A 17,128-nucleotide genomic window follows, 5' to 3' on the forward strand; every position below is an offset into this window, starting at 1 on the left:
CTAAACTACAAAAATATAATAAAATGAACGGAATGATTAAACATCACTTCAGAAAACAAATGATGATTGAAACAAAATTACGATTGCACAACATAACTTCAAAATCAGACCTCTTCTGTAGTTGTGAGACGGGTAATAAATAAGAAAGATGCACAAAAACTAGAAGCAGCATAAATGAGATTTTTAAGACCATTACAAGGCTTTACAAGGCTAGATCATCAAAGAAATTCAGAATTTGTCAGAAATTAAAAGTAGATAACGGAGAAGAAGACATAAAACGGTATCAGAAAAAATGGATCAGCCACATAAAAAGAACGAACCCAAACTGGATTCCAAAATTAGCATTTAACTACACACCTACAGGCAAGAGAGACGTGGAAAGACCTAGACAATGATGGCAAGATCAAGACCACCTCCAAGAGCTACAACGGAACAGATCTTAAAGACCTAAGCTGGATCAAGTTCACAATGATGATGAATTACTTATTATTTATTAATTATTATTTTTTTGACTAGAGCAGCAAAAGTCTAAGGCTTCTTTGCACCATATGGCTAACACTAATACCAAGTGTATCGATTTGTAATTTTCATACTAATAAACTAAATATTTTGGGTCAAATGTCTTTTATTAAAGATCCCCAATTTGTCTGCTTATGTCATAAAAATCTGACGTGTGTTATTTTATTTTAAAGTTAAAAAATACTATGTCATTATAAGTCCTTTTAAAAAATCCCAAAAATGGGTCACTGCTTGGGCTTGGGCAGAGGACTGTGCTCCAGTAACCTGTAAGTCTCTTGGCAATTTTGTCCTCAAAGAAGCTTGCAATTTTTCCCAGTGCGAGACATTCTGTGATGGATATTCATGAGTAAAGTTGACAGCATCCAGAGCTCCATGATAGAACTCCGACAAGAGTCGCTGAACAAGAGAAAAAATAAAATAAAATAAAATAAATACATATACATAAATAAAATAAAAATTAAATATACTCATAACACTGATCAGCAAAAAACCACATTTTTTTGTTCCCTGTTAAAATTCAAAGTGATTCTTGTAGATTTGACATTGCCGAATTGAAATATGGCAACTATACTGCTGTAACACAATTTTAATGGAAAAGGGATTAAAGTAAAAAACTAAGTTTCTAGTAAAAAAGATTTCATATGTATCAAGAAAATGTTACATACAGTACTAAATATTGAACAATGAGTCCATTAACCTTATTCTATTTACAAAAATACTTATCTGATAACAAAACACTTATTTTGTCATTTTTTTGCCTTTTGGATGAAAATTGTATATTATGCTTGATGTCCAAGTCTGCAGATGTACAAAGGTTGACAGCATTGTTAATGACAGTAAAGACAGAATTTAGCGTTGGGCCCATTGTTGTCTTCTATATTTATCAATGATATTGATGAAGATATACATGCTTAATTTCCAAGTTTGCAGATGATACAAAAGGTTGGCAGGGTTGTTAATGACAGTACACTACTGCTTCGGGATCTAGAAAAGTTGGACAGATGGGCTCAGAGAAGGCAACTGAAGTTTAACATTGACAAATGAATACTACTGCATATAGGTTGCAGTAACCACAGACTAACGTACCAACTGTGTGGTACTACCCTCAGGATAGTGGAGAATAAAAGATCTACAGTAATTGTGCAGTCAGATATGAAGACCTCATGAGCTGCTCTCACAGCCTGTCTGTGAGAGCAGCTCATGGAGTTTTGTCTATTATATACAGGAACTTTGCTAGCAGGGATAAGGAGGTAATTATCCTTTCATATAAGGAAATGGTTGGGCCATACCTTGAGTACTGCATACAGGTCTAGAGGCATCATTCTAGGGAGGATGTAGAGCTGCTGGAACATGCATATAGAAGGGCAATGAGATTGGTGAGGGGAACAAAGGGTTGCTCTTACCAAGAAAAGCCAAAGTTCTTCAAATTACAGTGTCTGGAGACTAGGCACCTGCGAGGTGATCTGATTGAGGTGTATAAGAACTTGAACGGTGTGAGCAAGCTCAGTCTTGATGGAATTCTTACTCTTGCTCAGATTACGCAACTGACGGGGCATAGATGCAAACTGAGGAAAGAGAGTTGTAGAACAAACTTCCATCTGTTGTTGTGGATGTTGATAGCTTAAATAAATTAAAGGAGGAACTGGACAAACATTTAGAGGGTATTGTTTTGTAAATTTTTTTTTTTTTTTCTGATGTTGCATAAGCTCACATACTTGCTTTCTTGCATCACAAGGCACTACTACTACTACTATTACTACATGCCTCAGGAATTATGTATCGAAATAATCTCGACGGTATCATATAACATATTTTTTTAATCTTATATATAGGTTAGGCAGAAAATTGAGTAGGGGTGCCACAAAATAAAATAAATTACTTCACGGTGGATTTAATTAAAAAAAGGGTTGAAAACCACTGAACTAGTTAGAATAATTTCAGAGACTGCTGGGAATCATTGGGGTACAAATAAACACATGGGTTGTGTCAGGGTAGCTAAGAAAAAGAACAGGTGCATGTATACGTGCGTGTACACCAATGCTAGGAGTTTAGTAAATAAATTTGATGAATTTGAGGTATTGCTCAAAACATCAAAGGCAGATATTGTAGGGATTTCAGAGACGTGGTGTCACACAGATATAAGATAGGAAAGGATAGACAAGATAGAAGGGAAGGAGGGGTTATGCTATTAGTTAAGAAATACATAAACTCCAAGGAAGTGAAGCCAGCCGACACTGCTGGACAGTGCAGTGTCGAGTCAGTTTGGTGTGACATAAGCATTGGGAGATCAAAAGTGACAGTAGGAATGTGCTATAGGCCTAATGACTCTGATAAGTATAATAAGAAACTGTACAGGGAAATAGAGTGGGCCAGTAGATAAGAGAGTCTTATAATGGGGGATTTTAAATTCCCAGATATTGACTGGAATTTGGGGGCTGGTCACTCACACACTAGCAAGGCTTTTGTGGATTTATTGGATGATTGTTTTCTACATCAGCATGTTTGGGAGGAAAATAGAGGGAGTAATACTCTTGATTTGATTATCAGTAGTGATTCTTCATGCGTTAAGAATCTGCAGGTAAATGAACCACTAGGTGGCAGTGATCACAGTGTAATGAAGTGGGATTTACTCAAAGAGGTAACTACCATTAGGGGTTAAGGGAAGGGTTATTGCTTTTGTAAAGGCGACTACGATGGACTGAGACAGTATTTAAATTCTATACAGTGGGACCAACTGATGAGGTTACCAACAGCAAATTCAAAATGGGAAGCATTCAAAGAACTTATCTTGGAGGCTACTAGGCTTTACATACAAACTAAGAAATATTGTTCAAGGTTTAGGCCAAAATGGATGTCAGATGAACTAATGAGACATATGGAAGAGAAGAAAAATGCATGGGATACGTAAAAATTAATGTGACAGAAGCCTATGATAGATACAAGTTGATCTGTAACCAAGTTACAAAGGAGGTTAGGCAGGCGAAGGCAGATTACAAGAAATCTTTGGCAAGGGATGCAAAGAAAAACAGCAAAGAGTTCTTTACTTATGTAAACTCTAAGAGGAAGGGGATGAATCAAGATTGGTCCACTTGATATCGATGGGTCAACTGTTGATGATCCTGCTCAGGTGGCTAACAAACTAAATGAATATTTTGCATCGACATTCACACATGAGGAGTTATTCAGTGAGGGGAATGCCAGAGGTGTATTCAACTCTGGCAGTAAGCTAGAGAATCTTGTAATAACTGAGAGTAAAGTGGAGGAGAAATTGTTGAAGATAAATACAAGAAAGGCACCTGGGGTGGATGGGATCTATCCAGTTATATTAAAGGAGGCAGTAAAGGAAGTAAGCAAACCCTTAGCTATAATTATGAGAGCTTCCTTGGACTCAGGAGAAGTACCCATGGACTGGAGATGTGCAAATGTGACCCGAATTCACAAAGGAGGATCAAAGGGCGACACAAGTAATTATAGACCTGTTAGTTTAACTTCTGTTCCCGGAAAATTAATGGAGGCACTGGTTAAAGATGCACTGCAGGATCATCTAGACAAGACTTCAGTTATAGCTCAGACACAGCATGGCTGTGTTAAGGGGAAGTCTTGCCTGACCAATTTGATGGATACTATGATGCAGTCACAAAAGAACTGGATGCACTTTGATATTATATACTTGGATCTTAGAAAGGCTTCTGATACTGTTGCACATGGAAGACTGCTGCACAAATTGGAGCAGTGTGGCATTGGAGGCAAATTGCTGCTATGGATAAAGGGGTGGTTGAGGGGGAGAAGACAAAGAGTGGTAATCAATGGACACTGCTCATCGTGGACTAATGTTATTAGTGGAATCCCTCAGGGTTCAGTATTGGGTCCATTATTGTTTTCTGTATTTATAAATGATATTGATGATGGTATATAAAGCTTAATGTCCAAGTTTGCAGACGATACGAAGGTTGGCAGAGTTGTCAAGGACACTACTGACACTATGCTACTGCAACTGGATCTGGAAAGGTTGAGCAGATGGGCTGAGAGGTGACAAATGAAGTTTAACACTGGCAAATGTAAAGTACTACATATGGGAAACAGCAACCCCAGAGCAACGTATCAACTCTGTGATACTACACTGACAGTGATAGAGAATGAAAGGGACCTGGGGGGTGGTTGTGCAGGCAGATATGAAGTTTTCTGAACAGTGCAGATGGGCTGCAAGAGTAGCTCATGGTGTATTGTCAATGATATGTAGGAATTTTTCTAGCAGGGATAAGGAGGTGATTATTCCCTTGTATAAGGCAATGGTCAGGCCACACCTAGAGTACTGTATACAGGTCTGGAGGCCTCATTTCAAGAAGGATGTAGAGATGCTGGAACGAGTACAGAGAAGGGCAACAAGATTAGTGAATGGAACAAAGGGGGTGCTCTTATGAAGAAAGGCTTAAGTTTTGCAAATTACAGCGTCTGGAGACTAGGCACCAGCGAGGTGATCTGATAGAGGTGTATAAAGCCTTGAATGGTTTGAGCATGCTCAATGCCGATGGGATTCTTCCTCTTGCTCAGAATAATCACCTGAGAGGGCATAAATTCAAATTGAGGAAGGACAGATGTAGGATAGACGTGAGGAAATTTGCCTTTAGCCAGCGGGTGGTTGGTTGGTGGAACAGACTTCCATCCCTTGTCGTGGAAGTTGATAGCCTAAATAAGTTTAAGGCTCAGCTGGACAGGTATTTCGAATGAACAGAGGGGTGAAGTGGAAGTGGTTATTTTTTATTTTTTTATTATTATTTTTTTGGCTGATGCTGCATAAGCTTGCTTTCTTGCATCAAATGCCTCTACTAATGCTAATGCTAAAATTCAAATCGAGGAAAGCCAGTTGTAGAATTTGTGTGTGGAAATTTTCCTTTAGCCAGTGGATGGTTGATTGCTGGAACAAAGTTCCATTTGTTGTTGTGGAAGTTGATAGCATAAATAAATTCAAGGAAGAACTGGATAAACTTTTAGTGTATGGATGGGTGAAATGGGAAGTGTTTTTTTTTTTTTTTTTTTTGGCTGATGCTGTATAAGCTTGCTTCCTTGTATTATATGCCCGAACTAATGCAAATGGACGATTATGTCCACTGATGCCTCCCGTATAAGATACAAACAGCAGTCTTCCAACATATTTGGACTCATTTTCTTCTTTTATCCATTTGAGAATATGCGAAATATTCCATAGTGTTCATCAGAGACTGTGCTCAAGTTTTCCTGAAAAAAATCTAGATGGGATTGTAAGAAATAAAGCTTTGATGATATGTTACATTCCAACTCTCTGCACACTAAAAATTAGTTCATCCACAATTTCACTATAATTTTGTGATTTCTCACTGCCTAAAAATTACAGCAGATGTTTTTGAATGTCTTCCAAGCTCTTATTTCTGTAGCACTTAGTTTTTTAGCGAATTCCTCATCTTGGAATAGCAATACTGTTCAAGGTTTAAGCCTAAATGGATGTCAGATGAACTAAGAAGGCATGTGGCAGAGAAGAAAAATGCATAGGATACAAATAAATTAACAGGTGACATGGAAGCCCATGACAGATATAAGCTGGTCTGTAATCAAGTCACAAAGGATGCTACGCAAGAAATGGCAGATTACGAGAAATCTTTGGCAAAGGATATAAAAAAAAAAAAACAGCAAAGAGTTTTTTACTTATGTAACCTCTAGAAGGAAGGGGATGAATCAGATTGATCCACTTGATATCAATGGTTCAACTGTTGAAGATCCTATTCAGCCAGCAAACAGAATGAGTATTTTGCATCTACATTTACACACGAGAAGTTATTCAGGGAGGGGAATACCAGAAGGGTATTAAACTTTGGCAGTGAGCTAAATGATTTGGTAATAACTGAGTGCAAAGTGGAGCAGAAACTGTTGAAGGTAAACATAAGAAAGGCACCAGGGGTGGATGGGATCTATCCAGTTATATTAAAGGAAGCAACAAAGGAAGTAAAACTCTTAGCCATAATTATGAGAGCTTCCTTGGACTCAGGGGAGATACCCATGGATTGGAGATGTGCAAATGTAACCCCAATTCACAAAAGAGAATCAAAAGGTGACACTAGTAACTTTCACCTCTGCCACTGGCAGAGGTGAAAGTGATTCTTGCACTGCTTCTATTGGAATGAGCCGCAGCCTGGAAAATAAGATGCAGGATATTTCAGAGACTGCTGGGAATCATTGGGGTACAAGTAAACACATGGGTTGTGTTAGGGTAGCTAAGAAAAAGAACAGGTGCATGTATACTTGTGTGTACACCAATGCTAGGAGTTTAGTAAATAAATTTGATGAATTTGAGGTGTTGCTCAAAACATCAAAGGCAGATATTGTGGGGATTTCAGAGACGTGGTGTCACACAGATATAAGAAATGCAGAACTGGAATTTGGGGAGTACAATGTCTACAGAAAGGATAGACAGGATAGGAAGGGAGGAGGGGTTATGCTATTAGTTAAAAAACACATAAAATCCAAGGAAGTGAAGCCAGTCGACATCGCTGGACAGTGCAGTGTCGAGTCAGTTTGGTGTGACATAAGCATTGGGAGATCAAAATTGAGAGTAGGAGTGTGCTATAGGCCTAATGACTCTGATGAGTATAATAAGAAACTGTTCGGAGAAATAGAGTGGGCCAGTAAATCAGAGAGTCTTATAATGGGGGATTTTAATTTCCCAGATATTGACTGGAATTTGGGGGCTGGTCACTCACACAGTAGCAAGGCTTTTGTGGATTTATTGGATGATTGTTTTCTACATCAGCATGTTCGGGAGGCAACTAGAGGGAGTAATACTCTTGATTTGATTATCAGTAGTGATTCTTCATGCATTAAGAATCTGCAGATAAATGAACCACTTGGTGGCAGTGATCACAGTGTGCTGAAGTGGGAGTACTCAAAGAGGTAACTACCATTAGGGGTAAAGGGAAGGGGTATTGCTTTCGTAAAGGCGACTACAATGGACTGAGACAGTATTTAAATTCTATACAGTGGGATCAACTGATGATATTGCCAACAGCAAATTCAAAATGGGAAGCATTCAAAGAACGTATCGTGGAAGCTACTAGGCTTTACATACCAACTAAGAAATACTGTTCAAGGTTTAGGCCTAAATGGTTGTCAGATGAACTAATGAGGCATATGGCAGAGAAGAAAAATGCATGGGATACATACAAAATAACACGTGACACGGACGCCTATGATAGATACAAGTTGATCTGTAACCAAGTTACAAAGGAGGTTAGGCAGGTGAAGGCAGATTACGAGAGATCCTTGGCAAGGGATGCGAAGAAAAACAGCAAAGAGTTCTTTACTTATGTAAACTCTAGAAGGAAGGGGATGAATCAGATTGGTCCACTTGAGATCGATGGGTCAACTGTTGATGACCCTGCTCGGGTAGCTAACAAACTAAATGAATATTTTGCATCGACATTCACACATGAGGAGTTATTCAGCGAGGGGAATGCCAGAGGTGTATTCAACTCTAGCAGTAAGCTAGAGAATCTTGTAATAACTGAGAGCAAAGTGGAGGAGAAATTGTTGAAGATAAACACAAGAAAGGCACCTGGGGTGGATGGGATCTATCCAGTTATATTAAAGGAGGCAGCAAAGGAGGTAAGCAAACCCTTAGCCATAATTATGAGAGCTTCCTTGGACTCAGGGGAGGTACCCATTGACTGGAGATGTGCAAATGTGACCCCAATTCACAAAGGGGGATCAAAGGCTGACACAAGTAATTATAGACCTGTGAGTTTAACTTCTGTTCCCGGAAAATTAATGGAGGCACTGGTGAAAGAAGCACTGCAGGATCATCTAGACAAGACTTCAGTTATAGCTAGGACACAGCATGGTTTTGTTAAGGGGAAGTCTTGCCTGACCAATTTGATTGGATACTATGATGCAGTCACAAAAGAACTGGATGCAGGGAATAACTTTGATATTATATACTTGGATCTTAGAAAGGCTTTTGATACTGTTGCACATGGAAGACTGCTGCACAAATTGGAGCAGTGTGGCATTGGAGGCAAGTTGCTGCTATGGATAAAGGGGTGGTTGAGGGGGAGAAGACAGAGAGTGGTAATCCATTGATTACCATGGTCCATGGTAATCAATGGACACTGCTCATCGTGGACTAATGTTATTAGTGGAGTCCCTCAGGGTTCAGTATTGGGGCCTTTATTGTTTTCTGTATTTATAAATGATACTGATGATGGTATATCAGGCTTAATGTCCAAGTTTGCAGACGATACGAAGGTTGGCAGGGTTGTCAAGGACACTACTGACACTATGCTGCTGCAACAGGATTTGGAAAGGTTGAGCAGATGGGCTTCGAGGTGGCAAATGAAGTTTAACATTGACAAATGTAAAGTACTACATATGGGAAACAGCAACCCCAGAGCAACGTATCAACTCTGTGGTACTACACTGACAGTGGTAGAGAATGAAAGGGACCTGGGGGTGGTGGTGCAGGCAGATATGAAGTTCTCTGAGCAGTGCAGACGAGCTGCAAGAGTAGCTCATGGTGTATTGTCAATGATATATAGGAATTTTTCTAGCAGGGATAAGGAGGTGATTATTCCCTTGTATAAGGCAATGGTCAGGCCACACCTAGAGTACTGTATACAGGCCTGGAGGCCTCATTTCAGGAAGGATGTAGAGCTGCTGGAACGAGTACAGAGAAGGGCAACTAGATTGGTGAATGGGACAAAAAGGGGTTCTCTTACGAAGAAAGGCTTAAGTTTTGCAAATTACAGTGTCTGGAAACTAGGCACCAGCGGGGTGATCTGATAGAGGTGTACAAAGCCTTGAATGGTTTGAGCATGCTCAATGCTGATGGGATTCTTCCTCTAGCTCAGAAAAATCACCTGTGCGGGCATAAATTCAAATTGAGGAAAGACAGATGTAGGATAGATGTGCGGAAATTTGCCTTTAGCCAGCGGGTGGTTGGTGGGTGGAACAGACTTCCATCCCTTGTCGTGGAAGTTGATAGCCTAAATAAGTTTAAGGCTCAGCTGGACAGGTATTTCGAACGAACAGAGGGTGAAGTGGAAGTGGTTATTTTTATTTATTTATGTTACTTAATTTTTTTTTTTTTTTTTTTTTTGGCTGATGCTGCATAAGCTTGCTTTCTTGCATCAAATGCCTCTACTAATGCTAATGCTAAAGAAGCACTTTGGGATTATCTAGACAAGACTTCAGTTACAGTTCAAATACAGCATGGGTTTATTAAGAGGAAGAATTGTCGGACCAATCTGACTGGATACTATGATGTAGTCACAAAGGAACTGGATGCAAAGAATAATTTTGATATCATATACTTGGATAGAGAGAGAGAGAGAGAGAAAATCTTTATTGTACACTAAAGATACAATATGGATCTTAGGAAGGCTTTTGATACTGTTGCACATGGAAGACTGCTGTACAAATTGGAGCAGTATGGCATTAGGGGCAAATTGCTGCTATGGATAAAGGAATTGTTGAGTGGGAGGAGACAGAGAGTGGTAATTAACGGACACTGCTCTTCGTGGACTAATGTTATTAGTGTAGTCCCCCAGGGCAGCGTTGCGTCTATTATTGTTTTCAGTATTTATTAATGATATTGATGAAGGTTCGAGGTGGTATCAAAAAGTTCGTATCCTGACCTAGATAAAACATCAGTACTAAGATGCCGTTTTTCATATAAGTTGTCTACATATTCAATAACTAACATTTGAAATTTCATTCATGTAGGTGATCATACCTACCCCAGGAGGTGGAGCCCAAATTCTGAGGAAGAACGCTATGGTTGACAAAGTGGAGTATTGAGCAGTGATCAAATTCCTGTATTTGCAGGGCAAGAAAGCTCAGGAAATTGATGAAGAAATGAAAGCTGTGTATGGGCAGAATTGTCCATCTTATGACACTGTAAAAAAGTGGAAACAGGAGTTCCAATGTGATCGTACAAGTGTCTTTCACAAGCCAAGAGAAGGCCACCAACATCCAGACAGTGAGATGGTTGAGCAGCTGGTGCTGAGTTACAGATGCATGACAATTCATTTCATTGTAAATGCAGTGGGATTTAATTATGGTTCTACCCATAACATTTTACATGACCATCTGTACATGTCTAAGGTCTCTGCACGATGCATTCCAAGATTGCTGATGCTATTGCAGAAGCAATGTCGAATGCAATGTTCTGGCCAACTGTTGGATTTGTGTAATACAGATGTTGAGAACTTTTTTAGGGTGAACACACCCTATTCTCCTGACCTAGCACCATCAGATTTCTTCTTTTGAGAAATGAAGAAACAATTGCATGGATGCTGCTTTGATTCTTCTCAGGAAGTCATCAATGAAGTGGAATTGTGGTTTTACGAAAACATACGGATTTCTATGATCAAGTCATTAAACAACTGATTCATAGATGGGAGAAATGTGTTACTATACTTAGTGTCTGACAGCACACAGAATACCTGTTCCCCTCTAAGCCCCTCTACTGTGAGAACACAGAAAACACAGAAAACACCAGAGTACACAGAAAAGAATTAAAGTTACTGTGAAGTTTCACCTTTCTACGGCTATGATTACAAACTTTTTGATACCCAGTCGTATATCAGGCTTAGTTTTCAGACGATACGAAGGTTGGCAGGGTTGTTAATGACAGTATGCCACTGCAACAGGATCTATAAAAGTTGAGCAGATCAGCTGGGAGGTGGCAACTGAAGTTTAACACTGACAAATGTAAAGTACTGTATATGGGTAGCAGTAACCCTAGAGTAACATATCAACTGTGTGGTACTACACTCAGAATGGTAGAGAATGAAAAGGACCTGGGGGTAACTGTGCAGTCAGATATGAAGTTTTCTGAGCAGTGCAGATGGTCTGCAAGAGTCTCATGGTGTCTTGTCAATGATATACCGGGATTTTTCTAGCAGGGATAAGGAGTTGATTATTAGCATTAGCAGAGGCATGTGATGCAAGAAAGCAAGCTTATTCAGCATCAGCCAAAAAAAAAAAAAAAAAAAAAAACAACACACCACTCCCATTTTACCCCTCTGTTCGCTCGAAATACCTGTCCAGTTGAGCCTTAAATTTGTTTAGGCTATCAACTTCAACAACAAGTGATGGAAGTCGGTTCCACCAACCAACCACCCGCTGGCCAAAGGCAAATTTCCGCACATCTATCCGACATCCGTCCTTCCTCAATTTGAATTTATGCCCTCTGAGCTGATTATTCTGAGCAAGATGAAGAATCCCATTGGCATTGAGCATGCTCAAACCATTCAAAGCCTTATACACCTCTATCAGATCACCTCGCCGGTGCCTAGTCCCAGACACTGTAATTTGCAAAACTTAAGCCTTTCTTCGTAAGAGCAACCCTTTGTTCCATTCACTAATCTTGTTGTCCTTCTCTTCTCTGTACCCATTCCAGCAGCTCTACATCCTTCTTGAAATGAGGCCTCCAGACCTGTATACAGTACTCAAGATGTGGCCTAACCATTGCCTTATACAAGGGAATAATCACCTCTTATCCCTGCTAGAAAAATTCCTATATCATTGACAAGACACATGAGCTACTCTTGCAGCTCATCTGCACTGCTCAGAGAACTTCATATCTGCCTGCACAATTACCCCCAAGGTCCTTTTCATTCTCCACCACTGTCTCAGTGTAGTACCACAGAGTTGATACGTTGCTCTGGGGTTACTGTTTCCCATATGTAGTACTTTACATTTGTCAATGTTAAACTTCATTTGCCCCCTCTCAGCCCATCTGCTCAACCTTTGCAGATCCTGTTGCAGCAGCATAGTGTCAGTAGTGTCCTTGACAACCCTGCCAACCTTTGTAGCATCTGCAAACTTGGACAAGCTTGATATACCATCATCAATATCATTTATAAATACAGAAAACAATAATGGACCCAATACTGAACCCTGAGGGACTCTACTAATAACATTAGTCCACGATGAGCAGTGTCCATTGATTACCACACTCTGTCTTCTCCCCCTCAACCACCCCTTTATCCATAGCAGCAATTTGCCTCCAATGCCACACTGCTCCAATTTGTGCAGCAGTCTTCCATGTGCAACAGTATCAAAAGCCTTTCTAAGATCCAAGTATATAATATCAAAGTTATTCCCTGCATCCAGTTCTTTTGTGACTGCATCATAGTGTCCAATCAAATTGGTCAGGCAAGACTTCCCTTTAACAAAACCATGCTGTGTCCGAGCTATAACTGAAGTCTTGTCTGGATGATCCTGCAGTGCTTCTTTAACCAGTGCCTCCATTAATTTTCCTGGAACAGAAGTTAAACTCACAGGTCTATAATTACTTGTGTCGGCCTTTGATCCTCCTTTGTGAATTGGGGTCACATTTGCACATCTCCAGTCAATGGTACCTCCCCTGAGTCCAAATAAGCTCTCATAATTATGGCTAGGGGTTTGCTTACTTCCTTTGCTGCCTCCTTTAATATAACTGGATAGATCCCATCCACCAAAGGTGCCTTTTTTATGTTTATCCTCAACAATCTCTCCTCCACTTTCCTCTCAGTTATTACAAAATCATCCAGCTCACTGCCAATGTTTACTTTACCTACATCATTCTCCTTCCTGAATAACTCCTCATGCGTGAATGTAGATGCAAAATACTCGTTTAGATTGTTAGCCACCTGAGCAGGATCCTCAACTGTTGAACCATCAATATCCAGTGGACCAATCTGATTCATCCATTTCCTTCTTGAGTTTAAATAGGTAAAGAACTCTTTTCTGTTTTTCTTTGCATCCTTTGCCAAGGATTTTTCATAGTCTGCCTTTGCCTGCCTAATCTCCTTTGTGACTTGGTTACAGACCAACTTATATCTATCATAGGCTTCCATGTCACCCATTAATTTGTATGTATCCCATGCATTTTTCTTCTCTGCTACATGTCTCATTAGTTCATCTGACAACCATTTAGGCCTAAACCTTGAAAAATATTTCTTAGTTGGTATGCAAAGCCTGGTAGCCTCCAAGATTAGTTCCTTGAATGCTTCCCATTTTGAGTTTGCTGTTGGTAACATCATCAGTTGGTCCCACTGTATAGAATTTAAATACTGTCTCAGACCATCATAGTAGCCTCTATGAAAACAAAAACCCTTCCCTTTACCTCTGATGGTAGTTACCTCCTTGAGTAAATCACACTTCAACACACTGTGATCACTGCCACCTAGTGGTTCATTTATCTGCAGATTCTTAATGCATGAAGAATCACTACTGATAATCAGATCAAGAGTATTGCTCCCTGTTGTTGCCTCACGAACATCCTGATGCAGAAAACAATCATCCAATAAATCCACAAAAGCCTTGCTAGTGTGCGAGTGACCAACCTACAAATTCCAGTCAATATCTGGGAAATTAAAATCCCCCATTATAAGACTCTCTGATTTACTGGCCCACTCTATTTCCCTGTACAATATCTTATTATACTCATCAGAGTCATTAGGCCTATAGCACACTCCTGCTCTCAATTTTGATTTCCCTATGCTTATGTCACACCAAACTGACTCGACATTGCCCTGTCCATCGATGTCGACTGGCTTCACTTCCTTGGACTTTATGTGTTTCTTAACTAATAGCATAAGCCCTCCTCCCCCTCCTGTCCTGTCTATCCTTTCTATACACATTGTATTCCCCAAATTCCAGTTCCGCATTCCTTATATCTGTGTGACACCACGTCTCTGATATCCCAACAATATCTGCCTTTGATGTTTTGAGCAATACGTCAAATTCATCAAATTTATTTACCAAACTCCTAGCATTGGTGTACATGCAGGTATACATGCACCTGTTTCTATTCTTGGCTACCCTAACACAACCCATGTGTTTACTTTTACTGCAATGACTCCCAGCAGTCTCTAAAATATCCTGCATCTTGTTTTTCAGGCTTCTGCTCATTTCAATAGAAGCAGTGCAAGAATCACTTCCACCTCTGCCAGTGGCTACTGTTAATCTATTAGTCCTTGTATCCCCCCCAACTAGCAGTTTTCCGACCCACCTAACTCTGCCTCGACAGCATTAGCAAAATTTCTTGCACCCTTTCTATTTAAGTGTATCCCATCCCTGTAGAAGCAATCTCTCCTGTTAACAAGTACAGTCCAGGCTGAAAAAAATTCTACCCCTTGAGCCTTGCACAATCCCTCCAGGGCCAAATTGATCGACAAGGCTCTCATCATATACTCCCTCCTATCGTGTCTGGGCAGAATTGCAGACACTTTCAAATTCAACCCTAATTCACGGCTTTTTTTCAACAGTGACCTGTACTTGCTAAGTAATTCCGCCGGTCTCCTACTCTTGTATAAGGCAATGGTCAGGCCACACTGAGTACTGTATACAGGTCTGGAGGCCTCATTTTAGGAAGGATGTAGAGCTGCCAGAATGAGTACAGAGAAGGGCAACAAAAAGATTAGTGAATGGAACAAAGGGTTGCTCTTATGAAGAAAGGCTTAAGTTTTGAAAATTACAGTGTTTGGAGACTAGGCACATGTGAAATGATCTGACTGAGGTATATACATGGCCTGGAATGGTTTGAGCAAGCTCAATGCTGATGGGGTTCTTCCTCTTGACCAGATTAATCACTTGAGGGGGACATAAATTGAAAACGAGGAAAGATAGTTGTAGAAAAGATGTGTGGAAATTTGCCTTTAGCGAGCGGGTAGTTGATTTTTGGAAGAAACTTCCATCTGTTGTTGTAGAAGTGGGCAGCTTAAATAAATTCAAGGCAAACATAGAGAAATATTTGGAACGAATGGATGAGTGAAATGGGAAAGTTTCTTTTTTTTTTTTTTTTTGGCTGAAGCTGTATTAGCTTGCTTTCTTGCATCATATGCCTCTATTAATGCGCTAATGCTATGTGATTCCAACTTTTGAGCTACCTATTTGCACAATTAAAACACACTAGAATTCTACAACACACTCAATACTATAAGAATACTATAATAATCCAACAATTTGCCACAATTAATACTAATATACTAACCCTCCACAAAAAAATGCAGTTCTGAACCAAAGTACGGCAACCCTGTGGGTTGCCGTACTTTGGTTCAGAACTGCATTTTCAGAACGTACTTGTAAATGTACTGAACTAAGCAAAGCTGATCAGTGCAGAAAAGACAGGAAGGGGGGGCTACTATGCTGTTAGGTAAGAAATACATAATATCTAAGCCAGTGCATTCAGTTGATAAGGGTGGTCACTGCAGTGCTGAATCAGTTTTCTGTGACCAGGGCCAGTGGAACACTTTAAAGCCGGTAAGGAGGACAGAAGAGTGCCAACGTTGTGGGGGTGTCAAAATTCAAAATTTTTATTATAATGGTGAAGATTTAATAAAAGTATCTCAGTTAAAGTCAGTAAATAACAACTTTAATCTCAGTATAGGAACATAAACTGTTATGAATTGTATAGCAAAATAGCACCATATATACCTATTCACAGGTTAGTCACATGTGAATATACATTAGTAGAGGCATATGATGCAAGAAAGCAAGCTTATGCAGCATCAGCCAAAAAAAAAAAAAAAATGTCACGACATATCAACATATGTTGATATGTCATGCTCTGCACTACATGCAATGCCAACAGTAACTGTGTCTGTGTTTTTCAATTTGTGTGGTGTTCACAAAGTGAATTCTTTTGTTATTGGTAAGTACCTCCTTTTATTAAAAAATATAATAATTTTTTAAATTATTTTAGTTACTATCGATGCTGTCCTGTGGTTAAAAATTTGTTTATATACACAACACAAAAAGTTGCCGACAGATCAGATAGAGAATACAAAATATAGAAAGCCGTTTGTCTATCTCTGTTGTTTTATTATGGGTGATAAAGTGAAATAAACTCAAAAATCAATTCTTTATGTTTGCTAAATTACTTCTTCTCTTCCTTCACGGATTAGGTGATTCGCCTGTTCTGATCTCAAAGAGGTCTGCCCATCTTTTCTTTGGTCTTCCTCTGTCTCCTTTTCCTTTTGTGTGTAATATATGTGTAAGCTAATTTAGGGAATCTATTATCTTCTGTTGTTATTGTTATGTTGTTGTTATTTGGTTTTTAGGAGCATTAGCAACTAAGGCCATATTGCTCCGGGGATATTCGTTGGTCATTCCCTGACCTTTCCACATCCTCCGTATTTGGTGGTCACGGGCTCGAACCCCAATCTAATCAAGAAGTGTGTTCTACACACTGCTGCTCCTGCCCACCTGGCTACGGAGGTGCCCCTATTATCTTTCATTATTTCTACATGTTCTTTCCATCTTTGTTTATATTCTATAATTTTTTTAATTAATAGAATAAATCTTTAATTCCTTTCTAATATTTATGTTTGGTATTTTATCTAATTTTGTACATCTTTTAATATATATCTTAAAAATTTAATTTCTGCAGCTTGTATTCTATTAATGTCTCTGTTTCGGTATCCATGATTCAGAACCGTAAAGAAGTGTTGGTATTGTCATTATTTTGTAAAATTTCAATTGTGTTTCTTTCCATGTTTTCTTAGCCAGAGTTCTTTTTATTGTTCCACATATATTTTGAAATTTCGCCAATTTCTGGTTCATGTCTTCTTCGACATTATATGTTATATCACAT

At 39.4% G+C, this 17,128-nt stretch overlaps 1 protein-coding gene across 4 annotated transcripts in view; it reads right to left on the reverse strand.

Moving 5' to 3' along the window:
- Positions 1-643: 643 nt before the first annotated feature.
- The window catches only part of LOC150087135 (MPN domain-containing protein), a 357,845-nt gene continuing 341,360 nt past the window's right edge, over positions 644-17,128 (reverse strand). For 3 of the 4 annotated variants that reach the window (XM_090371835.1, XM_090371836.1, XM_090371834.1), the window contains exon 14: positions 644-915. In XM_090371835.1, the coding sequence (XP_090227961.1) occupies positions 703-915 (213 nt within the window). In that variant the 3' untranslated portion in view covers positions 644-702. The remainder of the gene's footprint in view (positions 916-17,128) is intronic. The other variant, XM_090371837.1, reaches the window with a different exon arrangement.

The sequence above is a fragment of the Mastigoproctus giganteus genome, chromosome 4, assembly GCF_048544385.1.
Source record: "Mastigoproctus giganteus isolate SK-2022 chromosome 4, ASM4854438v1, whole genome shotgun sequence".
NCBI classification, from domain to species: Eukaryota; Metazoa; Arthropoda; class Arachnida; order Uropygi; family Thelyphonidae; genus Mastigoproctus; species Mastigoproctus giganteus.